At 51.1% G+C, this 17,298-nt stretch overlaps 8 protein-coding genes across 8 annotated transcripts; 5 read left to right on the forward strand and 3 right to left on the reverse strand.

Annotated features, from left to right (window-relative positions):
- Nucleotides 1-1,955: 1,955 nt before the first annotated feature.
- N7462_004181 (uncharacterized protein) lies at nt 1,956-2,685 on the forward strand (the record flags this gene model as incomplete). The annotated part of the gene is made up of 2 exons (XM_057075907.1): nt 1,956-2,521; nt 2,571-2,685. 2 exons carry the CDS (start codon nt 1,956-1,958, stop codon nt 2,683-2,685), a joined length of 681 nt encoding a protein of 226 aa, XP_056935412.1.
- A 1,599-nt stretch (nt 2,686-4,284) lies between these two features.
- Nucleotides 4,285-5,224, forward strand: tma22 (putative RNA binding protein Tma22; the record flags this gene model as incomplete). Its single annotated transcript, XM_057075908.1, has 4 exons — nt 4,285-4,345; nt 4,434-4,552; nt 4,601-4,688; nt 4,809-5,224. The coding sequence occupies 4 exons, from the start codon at nt 4,285-4,287 to the stop codon at nt 5,222-5,224; spliced, it is 684 nt and encodes a 227-aa protein (XP_056935413.1).
- A 281-nt stretch (nt 5,225-5,505) lies between these two features.
- Nucleotides 5,506-6,994, reverse strand: N7462_004183 (uncharacterized protein; the record flags this gene model as incomplete). The annotated part of the gene is made up of 2 exons (XM_057075909.1): nt 5,506-6,277; nt 6,354-6,994. 2 exons carry the CDS (start codon nt 6,992-6,994, stop codon nt 5,506-5,508), a joined length of 1,413 nt encoding a protein of 470 aa, XP_056935414.1.
- A 538-nt stretch (nt 6,995-7,532) lies between these two features.
- On the reverse strand, nt 7,533-8,232 carry N7462_004184 (CGR1 family protein; the record flags this gene model as incomplete). Its single annotated transcript, XM_057075910.1, has 3 exons — nt 7,533-7,673; nt 7,878-8,023; nt 8,160-8,232. The coding sequence occupies 3 exons, from the start codon at nt 8,230-8,232 to the stop codon at nt 7,533-7,535; spliced, it is 360 nt and encodes a 119-aa protein (XP_056935415.1).
- Nucleotides 8,233-8,780: 548 nt separating this feature from the next.
- amcA (putative mitochondrial ornithine carrier protein AmcA/Ort1) lies at nt 8,781-9,827 on the forward strand (the record flags this gene model as incomplete). Its single annotated transcript, XM_057075911.1, has 2 exons — nt 8,781-8,888; nt 8,958-9,827. The coding sequence occupies 2 exons, from the start codon at nt 8,781-8,783 to the stop codon at nt 9,825-9,827; spliced, it is 978 nt and encodes a 325-aa protein (XP_056935416.1).
- Nucleotides 9,828-12,367: 2,540 nt separating this feature from the next.
- On the reverse strand, nt 12,368-13,188 carry N7462_004186 (Ubiquitin carboxyl-terminal hydrolase; the record flags this gene model as incomplete). Its single annotated transcript, XM_057075912.1, has 2 exons — nt 12,368-13,065; nt 13,134-13,188. 2 exons carry the CDS (start codon nt 13,186-13,188, stop codon nt 12,368-12,370), a joined length of 753 nt encoding a protein of 250 aa, XP_056935417.1.
- Nucleotides 13,189-14,336: 1,148 nt separating this feature from the next.
- N7462_004187 (uncharacterized protein) lies at nt 14,337-15,410 on the forward strand (the record flags this gene model as incomplete). Its single annotated transcript, XM_057075913.1, has 1 exon — nt 14,337-15,410. One exon carries the CDS (start codon nt 14,337-14,339, stop codon nt 15,408-15,410), a length of 1,074 nt encoding a protein of 357 aa, XP_056935418.1.
- Nucleotides 15,411-15,865: 455 nt separating this feature from the next.
- On the forward strand, nt 15,866-17,236 carry N7462_004188 (NAD(P)/FAD-dependent oxidoreductase; the record flags this gene model as incomplete). Its single annotated transcript, XM_057075914.1, has 3 exons — nt 15,866-16,696; nt 16,752-17,048; nt 17,108-17,236. 3 exons carry the CDS (start codon nt 15,866-15,868, stop codon nt 17,234-17,236), a joined length of 1,257 nt encoding a protein of 418 aa, XP_056935419.1.
- Nucleotides 17,237-17,298: the final 62 nt, after the last annotated feature.

The raw sequence follows: 17,298 nt of genomic DNA on the forward strand, positions 1-17,298 counted from the left end.
CTCACCGAGCCCATAATGATCTTAACAATAATAATCAATTATTTAAAATATAAAATATGAATCGAATTGAACAGGAGTCAAAAATAGCAGTCATTTTGACTAGTTATCGGAGGATTACGTGGGTTGTTCCATGTTTTTTGATTCGCGCTCCGATCATGCAACTATCCTATCATTCCATTATTCTATGACTGATTTCTATCATGGCTCCAGTTAACAGATTTCCATGATTCGTCTCTTCCTTCGATGTTTGTCCCTCCACCCGCCTCCTGCACCCCCCCTTCCCTCTCCATCGTCCGAGCCCAGAGCGGCGAAAAAGGCTACAGAGGCGGCCACTTTGGGGGATCAAGAGTCCTTGTCGCTGGCTGCTGCAGGTCGACGAGGCCCGAGAGGCCCGAGAGGCCCGAGAAGAGGCGACCTGAATGGGCATTGTTGGCGGTCCACGGATATCTCTGACCCGACCCAGACCCAGTTATGTAGGAACTCTTGAATAGGTCCGAGTGGATCGAGGGGCAAAAATCAGAAAGTTCCGTACGAGTTGGAACCAGATCAGAGAAGTGTGCAATCATCCTCATTCGAATCGAAGTGGCTAGGAATTAGTCACATTATGGATTCATAGTCCCATAGTCACCGTCCAGGGCGTAGTAGTGTACACTCCTTGATCGTCAATTGTCAAAAGCGAGGACTTCCCTCGTTAGAAACTACAATCCCTATTTACCTCGCTAGACTCGCCATTATTCGGAGAAGAACTGGAGGAGGCCACAGATTGGTTATCAGGGATCCAACTTGCCTTCTAGTGTCTCTATTGTCAATGACCGTTATCGACTGAACTTGGCATACATTATATGTTATATCAATGCGGGATATTGCATAATACATGTTCTATGAGTGGGAAACAAGATGATCACTCGCATCATGCATCTGCACAATGCGTATGTTCATCTCTTCCCGGGTGAACTGGCTCTAAAAGAGTATTCGGCTTTGTTTTCTGATTCTTTCAACTTTGCCTGAATGAGGTTCAAAGTTTTCTATTCTTGTTTTCTCTCTCGTCCTTCTAGCGCCTTGCTTTGCACGACCCGGCTTCTCGGATGGCAAGTTCCGGGTGACACGCCTTGCCCAAATCCTTTGGAGGCCGTACATTTCCAGAACGAGATGCTGCACCACCTTGGCCAACAAGAGCCATCAAGGTCGGAGCTGTCCCCTCTGAGACCTTCTCATCCTCCCCCTCTCTTCTAACGCAAGATGGCGGCCCAGAATGGCTGACCTGACACGCCGACATCCCAGGGGACCCCGTTGGCCAGCCGCATCTAGCGAAACCTCGCCTCGCCTTCGTCACCCTCGCCATGCCTCCACGAGCTCCGGGCCGCAGGACCGTGCGGCTGCAGATACCCAGATCTTCCGGCCAGCACAGCACAGTGGGGATAGATGGTAGGATCCTTCCCGTACCCTCTGTACCCCGTCCATCGCTCCCGTAGTCCCATCTCCCCCTCTCCCATCCGGGGAGAGCGTAGCCCCCGGATAGATCAACGGGCCGATGGGCTCGATGTAGCCGAAGTCCCCGCCACTAGCGAGTAGCACGGACCGTACAGGGGCGAGGGGTGGCGGCCAATGTTCGCTGGCCTGAGGAAGGAGAGATGATACCCTCTTCTCCTTCCGTCCTCTTCTCCTGTCTCGACCCGGTCATTGCTGCCCCCTCTCCGAGACGGGAAGAGCAGATAAGCGTATCGAGATTCAAACGATTCGAGCGATGCGAGCGCGATAGTCCAGATCGGGGAGTCCTGGAGGCGTCTGGGCGAATAATTAGGGCGGTTGGAAATTGGGTTTGCGTTATTCGCTCCATTGCCCCCGATGCATTGCTGTTTCTTTGGTATCTTCCACTTCCCCCCCCTCTATTTCTCCACCGAGATGATCTCTCGGCGCGCAGTGATAAGACTCAATGTATCCGCAACCCCTCCACGATGGGTTCCGGTCACCTTTCGTGGCTGCTGTTGATGCTACCGCTCGAGCAGGACAAGGTTGCTCCTCCCAGCAAAGCTCTCGCTCCTTGGCGTCGCACCTCGAGAATTTGCCTTTCGTCCGTGCGGCTGCATCTGAACGCCGCCGGGCCCGTGATTGGCCCCGGCTTAAACCCTCCCATCAGCGGCGTCCGCAAGAGAACGGGGACACTGGACGGGATCGTCTCGCCATTGGCTCTGAAAGGAGCTCGTCGCATCGCTGCAGGTTGCCGCCAAACCCTCCGGAACCTCCTGGGCCCCTCTGGACCTGCCGGGCAATGCTGGACAACCTGGACCAGGCGCCTCTTCGACCAGGGACACCAAAGCAGACCTGTTGGAAGCGGAGACACTCGAAGTCAGTGGAACGGAGGGGCCAACGGAAGGGAAGATTCTAGAGCCGGGTCTGGCCCCCGCTTCCACCCTCTCGTAGATTTTGTACATCACCACGGAGTAGCTTTGGAAATGGAAGGGGGGTTGGGAGGATTGCGAATGAGGAGTCGAGGACGAGTCGAAGTTTGCCCCGCGGAGACGTAAGCACCGTGCCTCTCGTCATCTCATCCTGGCGAAAGTTCTTCCCAGCCGCCATCCCATTGGGGCTTCTATGGAGGACTATGAGGAAGTCGAGCAGATCGCCTGGGATGGAGTCGCAGGGACTCGAATTGGCCAATGGGTCATGCCCCGTGCATCATTCTGATGCATTGGCGCATTTTTCTGTTCCTCCTGGAACAGCCGTTTTTGCCCATCATCGTAGTATATTTAGCGCATTTTAGTTGTCTTAGTTGCTGAATTAGTTGCTGGGTTAGTTCCCGAACGCGTGAGTCCATTCGTTCTTAAAACGGGCCCTAACGTCTGTCACTATCGTCGAGCCTGATTGGTGCTGCTACTGTCTCCAATCGCACGACCTTTTGTTTTTTGGGATTCTTGAAGGAGTGCAAGGAGAGATCGAGACATCCGAGTCCGCGTACTAGCGTCGTTGATCGGTGGGAACCTCTGCAAAACCTACCATTTCCCGAGATCCCCGTGGTCGAAGGATGTTGGAAATCTGTATACGTGATTCCGACATCTGATCCTGTGCCGGAGGATAGAGGAAGATGCCCTGTGTACCTGGACCTGAAATTGGAACTCCACGGTTGACCCCGGCCATGTTTCACCCAGGACAGCCAAGCCTACTGCGACTACACCCGTCAAACGTCGGATTGGATGTCAATCAACTCATGCTCGCGGCTCTCGCGAAAGACCCCGACAGCTTGGGACATCCACCTCTCTCCTTCTCCACCAGACGCCGCCCGGTTTCCACTTTCCACTTTGCCTGACAGCTCGCGTACCTGTCGCCCAGGAGGTATACCACACGCCCACACGCGGCGGTGCAGCAGAAGAAATGACCCGAGTCAAGAAGCATTGGAAGAATGGAAAGGACGGACGACTTCCAAAGCAGGAACCGGATCCGAGCTCTCTACCTCTTCCTCTTTTTTGGTCTCTTATCGCTGCACCCTCCAGCTTCGTCCACCGGTGCGCCCCCTGGTCAACGGGCCGTGCGAGGTCAATGTTCCCTCTCCAATGAACATCGCGACAGTTCACTGTGCTCCCTATCACGACGATCGCAAGCTAGCCTGGTCCCTCTGTCTCAACTCCGCAATCCTGTTGGCAATTGGCCCGGCTCTAGGTCGCCCTATTCTCATGCACTACACCCTCTCCATCCCGTACTTTTTTTTTTTTTTTTTATTTTTGGCCCCGTGGGCCTGCTGCATCTTAACGGCCCGGCTGCTGCTGCTGCGGCGGCGGCTGCGAGGCCACTTCTGCATGGCCCCAATGCGAAACAAACAAGGCTCCTCAAAGGGCCATGATAACAACGGGTCTCCACACGTCTTTTCACGTCCCCCAAGCCTCCAAAGTCTGTCCGAAGGTCTGTCCTTGCAAGGGCTGTGTTGGTTCAGTGGCCCCGCCACCGTGCGAGCGGGGTTGCGGACGAGCCCACGAGAAGCCATGCGAGGTTCCAAGACTCTTCGATCTCGCTTGCTTTCTCGGCCTACAGAGTAGTACGAGAACACGCTGGATCACTCCCTTCTGCAAACACCCGCTTCTTTGTCGCAAGTCATGACGTCTCCATGCACGTGACCCAATCGACCCTCTTATACTCGTGATGTCACATGATTGTGATTCCCAAAGAGGGTTAGTGCGCGTCTCTGTGCCCCGCGACCGAAGTCCAAACGCCGACAACGATGCCGCGTTGTGATTGGGGTTATCCCGACTTTTGCACCTTTTCTGCTTCACGTTGAATCCGGAATCATACCCAATGGCCGAGGCAGACTCAAGCTCGGTTGAGCCCCAGGCCCGGCATGTCGTATACTGTGGAGGTAGGTAGCCTCCCTCTCCTCCCCCTCCCGGTGGCCCGCCTTCACTCGTGAGGGGACCCGGCTTGCTCGCGTGAATGCTAACAAAAAGTGCTGCTGGACACAGTCTGTACTCTACCCCCCGAGGTTCGTGATTTACCTCCAGCTCTCACCCGGATGGAAGTCAAGGCTGGCTCTTGGTGGCTCAATGCCTCTGACGAGAATTCTGAGGTCAAGGACCCCCTCGGCGCAATAGTAACCCAATTTTCCCCCTCCTAGTACTGCGAATTTGGAGGCACTGCCAAAAAATGTGAAGACTGGCTGAAAGACGAACACGAAGATCTCTGGACACGATTATACTCGGATGGTACGTGGACGTGGTCTATATGGACGTGAAACACCTCATCATACCCGGGGGCCCGTTTTCTTTCTCCCTTCCCATACCTCTTCCAGATCAAATCACCCGATCTGACCCTCCTGCGACCAGATGCACTCAATGCCAATCTCTCCTCCCTCTCCGTCTCCGCCCAGGAACGTGCCGCCAAGGATGCCGCGAAGAAGGAAGCCAAGGCGGCTCAGGTGGAAGCCCGCGATGCCGAGCGCAAGGCCGCCTCTAAGGTCCAGATCAAGCGCGTGGAGCGCAATAAGCGCAAGCATGTGACGGTCATCATCGGCCTGGAGGTCTTTGGGCTCGAGAATAAAAAGCTGGCCAAGGAGCTCGGCAAGAAGTTCGCGACCGGCTCCTCAGTCACCCGATCCCCGGCCGGCGCGGAGGAAATCACCGTGCAGGGCGACGTCAGTGACGATGTGCGAGACTGGCTGCTGGAGGTTTACGGTAGCAAGGTGCCCGAGGCGAACATTGAAATGATTGAGGATAAGAAGAAGAAGAGTACAACTACTTAGGGGAAAAAAAAGACCCCGACGACTGAGTGTGAGGAAAGAAGGAGACAGAGACAGAGAGAGAGAGAGAGAGAGAGAGCTCTTAATGACGGTAACGAATCCATAGCGGAGAAGTGGGTATCATGACATGACTAGAAACAAAAACAGACCAATACAATGTGAAGCTGAACTCCCTACGGGAGATGAAAAAACGGCCAGAAGTGATCATGAATCCCACAAAGAGATACGAGAGATAGCAAGAAAGAGAGAGGATCTTGAGTGTAGATGTGAGAGTGCCGCGTGAATTACAGCTCATCCAGCAGCCTGAGAGGGTCATGATCATGCACCGTTTGCTCTTGATTCAAAGCAATATGGGAACTGGTTCTGGTCTGTTCCAGATTCGTTGCGTGGCCTTGCACCCGGGCTAGACTCCGTCGACGGTCTTCCAGCGTCGACGGGTACCATGAAGCGGCAGAGTCACCGGGGGAATCTCGAGCCTCCAGAATAGAGTCCCACGTCTCTGATGAATAGCCAGACTCCCGGAACTCCCCCTGAACAAGCTTCACAACCTCGGTGGGCAGCGTCGGGTCCTCGACTCGATGTGATAAATGCATGGCGGGCCAATTCTGGAGAAGCAAAGCCAATATCAGCACTACCAAAGCGCCGACCACAGTGGCCCAGAAGATGCGCAGCCGACGGCTGATGCGCGATTGCCATTCGGTTTCCCGCTGCTCCCAGCGATCAATCTCATGTCGGACTGACTCTAGTCGCTTGCTGAGGGTCTCGACTTTTTGCCGCCCGTTCTTCATGCGCTCTTCCAACGCATCTGCCTTCCGAATCTGCGGCTCAAAACCTTTGAGATCATTGATTTGCTTACGGATCTCCTGATCCAAACCGGCCGTCTCGCGCTCGAAATTATTGAGGAGGGTGGAGGCTGACTCCGATAGTTCCTGGAACGATCCAATTGTGGAGTTGAGAGCGGTGATTTTCTCCAGTAGGTTATAGTATGTGTAGTCGAGTCGCCGCGTAACATCCGTAGCAAGAGTCCCAATTGACGAGAGCGCGGAGCGGAGATACCTATGATGGGAATTGTCAGTCTGCACAGTATTCAAACAGGGAGGAATGCTGGGGGATATAGAGAAATCTTCCATACTCTTCACCCTGTTTGCGCCGTTTCTTGACCTGCTCCAAGTCATTCATGGACTGGATCTCTTGCCGCCGAATCGGGCCCAGCCGCTCATGCGATTCCTGAGTATCTAAGAGACTGCCCTTTCGGCTGCTAGAGCCCACCCCGCTCGTGGAATCTGATCCCCAGCGAGATCGTGGCGTTGTCTCCCGGGTGATCGGCCTCAGGAGCCCATCATCCCCCTCCCGGTCCCTTTCCCGGCTCCATGTGGGCAGCAAACCTCGCGCGCTTGCGGATGATGCTAGTTGACTCATGGGGCGCGGGAGGCGAAGCTCGCGGGACTTGCTATGCTTGTGTCGGTGATGTGGTTTCGGCGCGTCTGGCCCGAGCGGCTCGAACAGTGGTTTGACAGTCGATCGAGGTCGTGAGTCGGGGTGAGCACTATCAGGCGAGGGTGGTTGATCTGTCCCATGGTGAATATGGTGAGGGTGTCGAGAAGAACGGCGGTCGGCTCGGGCGCTCTCGCCTTGCCCTGCAAACGGCCCCTGGGACGTCGGTTGGTCATTTGGTCGTGAATTGAGGGCGGATCCATGGGTCAAGGGCAAGGTGGCCGAGGTCGCTCGAGGTGGGGTGGTTAGGGGCAGCTGGGGCTTCAAGTGGAGGTCCATGTCAAAAGCATTCTGTCCTTAATTGGACATAGACTTTTGGAATGCTGAAACACTGAAGAACTGGTGGTGATGGTGGTAGTGGTCCAAGACGGTCAAAGGTGGAGCTCGGGGCAAAACCTATGACGCCAAGCCCGACAAGCTTACAGGACGCGCGAAGCCGATCGGCGGGCGACTGCTGACTATCAAGAGATGCAGTGGACAAGCTGATCAGTGGATTGTCTGGGGCCGAGATCTACGGGGAAGATCGCGGTCAATTGCTGTCATGATCTTCAAGTGAGAATCGAAATATGGCATCAAGATATAGAATATAGTATGCAGTTGTCTTCTAGCTCGAGACCTAATTGTTTTGAAATCCAGTTGGAATCCACGCCCACAGAACGCCAGTAACCCAATCACCCACGCCCATGAGGTTGTATACCCAGTTCTCCTTGAATCCGAAAATGCAGCGGGCCAGAGGCCCCAAGAAGAACTGGCCGGGGTGATTATATGTACATGCAAGTTGATTGTAGTTAACCAGGATGAAACTGGCTATCGACGCTTATGAGCTGAGCATCTTGTTACGCTTTTCTCTGCGCTTCAGACGCTCGACTCGCTTGGCATGCATCTTCTCTGCCATCTTCTCATAGCGAGCCTTCTCTTCCTTAGCTGCTCGTCGGTCCTTGATGCGTTGGATTTGAGCCTGGGGAAAGGTGAGAGTCAGTAAAGAGATCCAAGAAGTGAAACAATGGCAACAATATCAACACCAGAGGAAAGGAGGAAATGAAAGGCGGATGAAACACAAGGGTATTCAACTACTAGAAGCGACCGGATAGATCAAAAAATTGAGCAGTGCATGCAAGCAGTTGCGAGAGTAGTAAAGGAACGTAGACACTTAGTAACTCACTTGACGCTCGGCCTCCTTCTCCTCCCTCATTTCACGTTCCAGTTCCTTAACAGCTTGCTGGTTCTTATGGGCCTCCTTGCGCTTCGCATATGCTGTTAAGCCCGCGGTAGGGCGGAAGGCCTTCTTGGTGTCATGCCAGTTTTTACCTATAATAGGGGGCAAGTTGGGTCAGCCGGAAAGCCGGGAGATGAAGACCGACAGCAGTGGAGAATCTCGGGTTCGGTGGAAATGGGGGGGGGAAAATGGAGTGGACTGGACTGGGCTGGGCTAGATTGGACTGACCGTTCTTGCGCATGCCCTTGGCTGGTGGGACCGTCGCGGTTGTCGCGGGCACCGTAGGAGCATTGGAGGACATGGCGAGGGGAAATCAGATCCGACGAGTCTGGAGGAGTACGGCACTTCCAAGAAGGAGCCAGGAAGAGAAGGGGGGAGGGCGGTGGGAAGGGAAACAAGACGTTCAAAGATGCCCGAGAATTTGGAACTGAAACGGCGTGACTCCGAAATTTTCACGAGATTATCTGATCGATAACCGGGCTTGGCGGGCGCTAGCAGAAAATGCACTCGGCCTACCCTCGTTCCGCTCCACTTGTCTGACGCATTTCTCTTCTTCCTACTCCATCTAGGCCGCACGTCCGCGCGATTTGTCCCTGCCAAACGCGCCAAACCCGGGTTTCTTCAGGCTCGCTTCTGCACAGCGGGTCTTGGCTACAGCAAATCGCTCGTTTACACCGCCCCTCCCCCCTCGCACCCTCTCGCACCCCCACCTCGAGTCCTCTTCGATTGAAACAAATCGCTCACTTAAATCCCCTCTGACGCCCCCTCCCTCGATCTTTTGCAAATCATGCTTCAGCGATAGCACCCCTACCTTGTTCGACTTGTCTTGGGTGATTGTTGGAAGCCTTGATGGCGGCTGCCGAGCATGCGGTCACGATTAGAGATGAGCCAATGGAGTTGCCATCTCTCCCACCAAACCAGGGAATGGAGGCGATGAAAGACATTATATTTGGATCCGTAAGTGGACTCTGACGTTTATATGTCTCAAGAATGGCGAATATAACTGACCTTTTGGTACTCTTCCAGACAGCGGGAATGGCGGGGAAACTGATTGAATACCCCTTCGATACAGTTAAAGTACGACTACAATCTCAACCAGAACACCTTCCCCTCAGATACTCGGGTCCATTGGACTGCTTCCGCCAGTCCTTCCAGGCAGATGGATTTCGGGGGCTGTACCGAGGCATCAGTGCCCCCATGACGGGGGCTGCTGTGGAAACCAGTTGCCTGTTCTTTAGTTATCGCATCATTCAAGATGCGCTGCGAGCCACAGTTTTCCCCGGAGTTGAACAGTTACCCTTTGCTGCTCTTGTAGCTAGTGGTGCTGCATCGGGCTCCATTACCTCGTTGGCTCTGACGCCGATAGAGCTCATCAAGTGCAAGATGCAAGTTCCCGCTGAGTCGACATTGGTCGGGCACAAGGCCCCCGGTCCTCTTATCCTCATTACGTCCGTATTCCGCCAAGAGGGGATACTGGGATTCTGGCGGGGCCAAATGGGAACACTGATTCGAGAAACTGGCGGAAGCGCGGCCTGGTTTGGTGGTTACGAAGGAGTCTCATCGCTCTTCCGCAATTACTTCCACTCCCACTCTCAAAATCCCGCGGAGAGTCTCCCTGTCTACCAACAGATGATTGCCGGTGCTACTGCCGGTATCAGCTATAACTTCCTGTTCTATCCGGCCGATACTATCAAGTCTCGTATGCAGACCGAAGATATCTCCCGTATGCCTGCCAATGGACAACGTCAGACTTTCTTCGGCGTCGCTCGCGCATTATGGAAGCAACAAGGCTTGAAGGGCATGTACCGTGGATGCGGCATTACCTGTGCTCGTTCTGCACCCAGCTCCGCCTTCATTTTTTCCGTCTACGAAGGATTACGACACTACTTTGGATGATTTCCGCCTCAATCGCGCCCTGCACATAGCACTCCGTCGTTGATCTATATGCTTGGATTTTGACATGCATATATATCCGCCCTGCCCTCTTCCTTGGTTCCTTTTGTTTATACCCTTTTATATCATCTGGAAAAGAAATAAGAGAAGAGGTCCTGGTGCCTTTTGATTATTCATTCTACTTCATTGAATCTGCTGCCCATTCGAATGGTTTACCAGTGGCAGCGCCACTCTTGATGGAGTAATAATATTCAGCCGATGCAAGAGTATTGCAAATATGCTATCACGTTGTCTGTCATATCAAAATAAAAACCACTTTTGACAAAGAATTGCAGCCACTGGTCGTTGTCATTCTGCTGACTAGCCTCTTGGATTGACAAGGGCTCTTGAGCCATACATCCTTATTCCCGCCCACCATCGACATGGCATCTAGACACACCATGATTTTTACAGTTTGTTGAACCTGTCTATCCTGTCTATCTCAATTGACTCATCTCACGGCCCTGTTTCACCGCTCAATGATATTGAGGCTACATGGGTTTCTACAAAAATTTCGATTATAGAATTCAAGCGTTGCACATAACGTGTTTCACTAGCGTTCCGGTCACACTAGCATTCCGGTCATTCTACCACCTACTACTTTTTTTAAACACTATTTTTCCACCAAAACGCTATATATTCAATTCAACTATCTAGCATTACATTGATTAATCTTATGCCCTATATTCCCACATCTAGAACACTGAAATACACGCTTGGTAGTAGGCTTAGCGCCCTTAGTAGGCTGCTGAGCAAGCTCTACATTATCGTTTTGAATAGCTTTAACGCTTGCTAGCAATGTTGAAACTAGAGATATAGATTCGCCGACAGGAGGATCTTGCTGCCTAGATATTTGGCGATTAGACCGTGTGCATTTTTGACGCTTCTTCTCGTTGAATTAGCGTAAATCCCTATTCTCCTGCGCTAGAAGCGCTCCGCTATGCATCGCTAATTAGCACCCTTTGATTAATTGATCTAGCGCTCTCTCTGTAGGGCTTCCTGGCGACTGTGAGCGCTTGCCTAGTAGAGCTTTGATAGATGAAGCTTGCTTGCTAAGCTGCTTAATCGTATATGGCGTAGTAGGCACGAAAGCGCTACTCCTACTACTAGGCCTACTAGTAGTAGGTGTAGGTGTTCGAAGCGATATATTAAGCTTCGATAGGACTCGGTCGGTATCTAGCGGAACTAGGCCGGCGCTAGCGAAGCTTGATTGTATAGTGCTAGGTAGGAAGGCTTCCTAGCGTGCTAGGGTATAGGATTCTAGGAAGTCGAGCTTGTCGATATAGTTATATCCTAGGCGAGCTTAGGCCTCGATTAAGCGACCGTATAAGCGCTTTAGGATAGCAAAATATCCTATATCTAGCGGCTGTAGAAGATGTAACGAATGCGGCGGTATACAGAGTGGTATAACGTTATTTTGCTAGCAGATTTGGTCGAATTGTAGTGTTAGATAGCTTCTATAACCGTCTAATATTAATAACCGATATTTGCCTTGCGTACGACTAGTAGTCGCTGGAATAAAGAGCTTTTCTAGCTAGCGTAGGCCTATATCGTCGGTAGTCTAACTATTCGGTGATACTTCGATTCGCTAGTCTTTCGGTAGGTTATCAAACTAGCTAGCAATATAAACCTCCCCTTTGAATACTATACACGGCGGAAGCGAGTAGCCGGTTGCTGATATAGATTCAATTGCTGTTACCTACTCCCGATTTCCAGGTTGTAGTAGAGGCTTCCGACTGTATAGATCCTTCCGTGTAACGATTCTAGTAGTAGATATTAAGCCTATTGCAAAGCCTATTTTATCAAAGTTATAGATATCGTTAGGAAGGATCCCGTTTTCATCAATTGTACGCTCTACTAGTCTAAACTACGCGCGTAGACTAGTAGGATCTTCGTTTTGCGCACGTTGATAGTCGTAGCGTCTAGAGAAGCGTGTGCAAAGCTCTAGTCGACGTTTAATATAGCGTGTTACCCAGTTAACACCTATATTAGGAGGTAGGAGAGGAGGGAAGATATTACCACGCGCTACTAGTAGAAGATTTGCTATATCTTTAATATGCGAAGGCCTAGGGGAAGCACCACGCGTATCAAGCGATAGGATCCACTGGCAAAGCGAATCCTCTTCTTCTTGTGTCAGTTTAAGACGTGGTGATCGTGTATCCTAGCGATAAAGCTTGCCAGCAAGCCTATCGCGTAGTGTTGACCGAGGCACGCTATATAGCGCTGCGGCTTGCGCAGTTAAGCTTACTGAGCCATTTTGAATAGCTTTGATAGCGAGTAGTATCCTACCCTCCCTATCTGGCGATTTAGAGCGCTTTTGGGAACGTTTTGGTGGCATGGTAGGTGGTGGAAGATAATAGGTGACGCGTGGGAAGCGCGTTTTGGATGGGGTAAACGGAATGCTAGTGTGACCGGAACGCTAGTGAAATATGTTAGATGAACTCGACATCTAATAGACAAATCAAATATAATTCACTAGTAAATTAGTCGCGCAACAACTGATTTTATTTCAAAGTAGCTTCTGGGCCAGTAATGGCTACAATGCTCATCTCGCCATTCCCTGTCCGTTGTGCAGCATCCAGGAAGTCGTTTACGGTGATCGCCAAACCTCTGTCACTCAACAAATCTTCGTCGCCACCTAAAGCGCCTCGAAGTAGAGGACCATTCAGACCTCCATTCAACTCCCACACTTGACTTTTCTTTTGGACAAATGCCACAAAATGATGGTGATTATCATCCTGAGGGGAAGGTGGACTGGATGATCCCTTTGATGCTGCATCCATATGGGCCTGTTCGATGAATTCTGAATCATACAGCAATTGTGCTCTTGGGGACGGTGCAAGTTCGACTAATTGCTGAAGTATTTCGTACAGTTGTAGCCCTGGAGTAACATATTTCCCACCGTCGAGATTGAAGACCGAGTGTAAAAGAGCTATCAATCCACAGGCATGGCCGATCGTCTGCCTCATCCATACGACAGGCTCTTCCGGCCCCAAGCCATCGTATTCCGGGATTGTAGATTCTATGGACGAACGGGCTGCCTCATAAATGGGTTTATCTGCGAGCAGAATAAGAGCATGGACAGGACGTGGGATCCAGGCGAGTAACTCGGGCGATGTGGACAGGACATCATGGAACACAAGATCCCGAGAAATACCAAGGTTCTGACACAGACAGGACAGAACCTCGGGGTTGTTTTCTTCTCGGCCAATTACAATCAGTCCAAAACTCTCAGAGCAATAGAGGGGCTTGACATAGATCGACACCCACCGAGAGGAATAAATGTCTTGCGACCATTGACGACCTGTGATGTGAGGGCGGGCATTTCTAGCAATACCTACAGCTGAGATACAGTATACAATATGACTTGAGGCTAGGCCCTGTTGAATTGGCCCTCAATGGTTATTAAAATGGAAAGGAACCACTGAATATTGATGTTCAGTGGAAGTTGTCGAGAGAGGGAAAGCGGAGAAGTCCAGTGACTGTGTCAGTGACTGGCGTAGGGCTGAGGCACTTCCCCACTTCCCATTCCCCTCGTCTTTCTTTCCTCGTGCAGCCTCCAGTCTCCAGTCTTCTCCTTGCCAAATCTTCCATTATAGATAACGATGCGCTTTGACCAGATCAAGTGTTTAACTCGATCAGAGTCAATGTGGTTGAAATCCCTGGTCAGTGAAGAATGGAGTCATCCGTCAACCAAAGCAAAAGACTTGTGTCAACTTGGTCTTCCGACTAAACCCGGCCGAGTCGCCCGAATGCGCTAGCTTTTTGACTCTCCGATATTCGACTAGAATGCGCCTTGCGATTTATGTAGAGGCGAATGACGCCCTTTGAGGACCACTACGCTGTGTTGGATTCAACGTGGCAGAAGATGGAGACCGCTAACTCCCCGGGTCCTCGCCGGATCACAGAAGCGAGCGGTTGTCTCCGCTTCAAAAGCCACAGTGTCGTCCGCCATGAAACACATCGGCTGTTGAAATAAAGTCTTTTCGCTCGACAATCGGCCTTTTTAGCACCCAGAGTACTCTCCAAAACACTTGCCTCCCTACAGGAGCTCTCCCAAATGCAGGGAATCGCCATTTTCAAGAGATGCCCCAGTTAGAACAAAAGAAATTGACCGTTTCACGACAAATCACGACCGCCAATGGCAGGTCCGCGAACAATGATTTCATATCATTAGATCCACTCTTTTCAGCCCTACAGACCCCATTGCACGCGTGCTTTACCGGGAACTGGCGTGCAGTGGAGCACCCAGCCCTATATGACCCGTTTTCAACCCCTCTTCAAAGCTTGGAAAAAGCTAGGCAGCAGGCACAGCAGCTCATGGAGATTGAGGTCATGAGAGAACCTGGATATCGGCTTCCCAAGGTCCTCAAAAGCCATGGTTATAAAATGAACGGGTAAGAGCCTTGACATAAACCTCCATCGGCATCTTCCATCTTCGTAACCAAGAAGAGGGAACTTAACAGCCTGAGGATGTCTTCGTTCGATCCCACCAATGTCAATTTGAAGACCGCCAGCAAGGAAGATGTCTTATGTTACCTGGCTATTGAAGAAAATGATTACAATGGACATTTGGGGGCGCGGATCTCCTCTATTTTTGTGATTCTATTTGTGTCGTCGGCCTTCACAGTATTCCCGGTCATCTCCAAACGAATGCCCCGATGGAAAATACCCTTGAGTGTCTACATTTTTGCTCGATATTTCGGAACTGGAGTCATTGTGGCTACTGCCTTTGTTCATTTACTCGATCCAGCCTACAAACGCATTGGACCCAAAACCTGTGTGGGCGAATCGGGATATTGGGGTCAATATTCCTGGTGTGCGGCCATTGTCCTGGCTTCTGTGATGATAATTTTCCTTCTTGATCTGGCCGCAGAGGTCTATGTTGAGCATAAGTATGGTGTCCACAAAGATGAAGGGGCCACAAGTGCCTTTATTCAACATGAACATCACCTGGATGTGCAGCCACTGGACGCGGAGAAGACCGTTCAACACTCCGACAACGAACGAAAACTCGGCATTTCGGGGTCCGATGGGGATTCAACCATGGCCGAACGATCCTTCCGTCAACAGATTGCAGCTTTTCTCCTTCTGGAGTTTGGCATTATCTTCCATTCCGTCATTATCGGCCTAAATCTGGGTGTCACTGGCTCCGAATTCTCTACGCTCTACCCGGTCCTGGTCTTCCATCAGTCATTTGAGGGACTGGGAATTGGCGCACGGATGTCTGCTATTCCCTTTGGCAAGCATACTTGGCTCCCATGGATCTTATGTGCTCTGTACGGCCTGACGACACCGATTTCAATTGCCATTGGCCTCGGTGTGCGTACAACCTACAGCCCCGGGTCGAAGGTGTCTCTTATTATTCAAGGTGTGCTGAACGCTGTGTCTGCGGGAATTTTAATCTATAGCGGCCTGGTGGAACTGCTTGCCAGGGATTTCTTGTTCGACCCCTGCCGGACGAAGCGCCGGTCTCGACTGTTGTTTATGGTTGCCTGCACTCTACTGGGCGCAGGTATCATGGCTTTGATAGGAAAGTGGGCTTGATGATTTTCAAAATCAATTTAATCAAAATCCAATGGTGAACATATAGAATACAAAATGGGGGAACGAAGTGTTATCAAAGAAATCAAGTTTATCATCTTAATAAAAGGATCGGGACACATGCTTCAAGACGTTATAGGTTGATCCTAAGAGCATCGCGTGATATACCTTAATCATTATCATTAATACGTATATCTTCTTTTCTCTATTCTGTCAAACATCCAACCCAACGTCCAATCGGTGAATGTCTCGGCTTTTTCAGTAACTGAATCGCCAAGCCCCGATGTCCGACTTCTAATGGCCGATGGTCACTGTAAGTCGTCAGCCCACTTGGATCCCCGTTGATCCGTCGAACCCGCGGAGCCTCCGCGGAATAGTATATAAAGACCGTGCCGATTTTCGGACCCGACTAAATATACAGCCATCGCAGAAGCCAGACCAGAACCTGACATCCAAACATGCTAGGCCATGTCTTCCTTCTCGGAAAAATTGTGGCCGTCATTTTCCGCCAGACTTGGGCCCAACTACGATTGCAGTGGATTTCACGAATCCACCGATGGACATATTCACCGGGATCCCGGCCCAAGAACATCGTCGTCGTTGGCGCATCATTCGCTGGCTACCATGCAGCTCGATGTTTGGCAAACTCTGTACCGTCTGGCTACCGAGTGGTCGTGATCGAGAAGAACAGCCATTTCCAATTGACATGGGTATTGCCGCGATTCTGCGTGGTGAATGGCCATGACAACAAAGCCTTCATTCCATACGGCCACTACATCCAAGCTCCAGAAGGATCCTGCAGCTGGGTTAAAGACACAGTGAAAGCTGTCCTACCGAATAGCGACAGTGCGACAGGAGGCCGAGTGCAACTGGCGTCAGGCGAATATATTGCCTATGAATATCTCGTGTTGGCCACCGGTGCCTCGGCCAGCCTTCCATCAAGAGTATCTCAGACAGACAAAATCAACGGCATGGAAGCAATCGGAAAACAGCGACAGGCATTGGAGCGTGCTCAAGACATTGTCATCGTCGGAGGTGGTGCTGCGGGCATCGAATTGGCAGCCGATGCCAAGGTGCAGTTTCCGCAAAAGAATGTCACTTTGATCCATTCAGGTAGGACTTTACTCCACAAGGGCTTTGGAGTGAAGATCCAGCATTCTATCCGACAAGAAATAGAGGCTCTGGGGGTAACTTTGGTGCTGGGAGAGCGACCAGCGCTTCCAGACGATGCAACTACTTCAGGCGTCATTACCCTAGCAGGAGGAGAAGTAATCCACTTTGACTGCTTGGTATGGCCAATTTAAACCATTGATAATACTCAATTTGCTAAACTTAGTCTTTCAGATCAAATGTATTGGACAGAAACCCAACTCGAAGCTATTACACTTTCTATCACCAGGGGCCTTTACGGCCTCCGGACATATCCGAGTAAAACCGTCGCTTGCAGTTGAGGACGATTCATTTCACCATATCTATGCAGCAGGTGACGTTATTGACACTGGTGCAGCTAAGAACGGGCGAAGTGCCATTGAGCAAGGCTCGTATGTCGCGCGAAATATCGTCTGTGCGATTGAGGGCCAGCCTCAGATCCAATACGAGCCAGAATGGTGGGAGAGTTCGACTAAACTTACGTTAGGCCTAGTATGTGTTTATCAAGAAGCAAATTTCTTTGTTTGGTCAAACACACTGACATTGTATAGAACAAAGGCATAATTTACACGTCTGATGGACGGACTGAGTGGGTAATCTCATCGGGCAAGCCGAAGATTGAACTTGATAGCCCTCGAGTTTGGAAGTATTTCGGCGCAACGCCATATGTTGATCAATGAGTTTAAGGCTCAAATGAAAGATAGTCTGTCATCCTGCTCTACATGTCACTGAGATAAATCAG

The sequence above is a fragment of the Penicillium macrosclerotiorum genome (genome assembly GCF_028827735.1).
Source record: "Penicillium macrosclerotiorum strain IBT 26536 chromosome Unknown utg000003l_segment0_segment0, whole genome shotgun sequence".
In the NCBI taxonomy this organism is placed as follows: domain Eukaryota; kingdom Fungi; phylum Ascomycota; class Eurotiomycetes; order Eurotiales; family Aspergillaceae; genus Penicillium; species Penicillium macrosclerotiorum.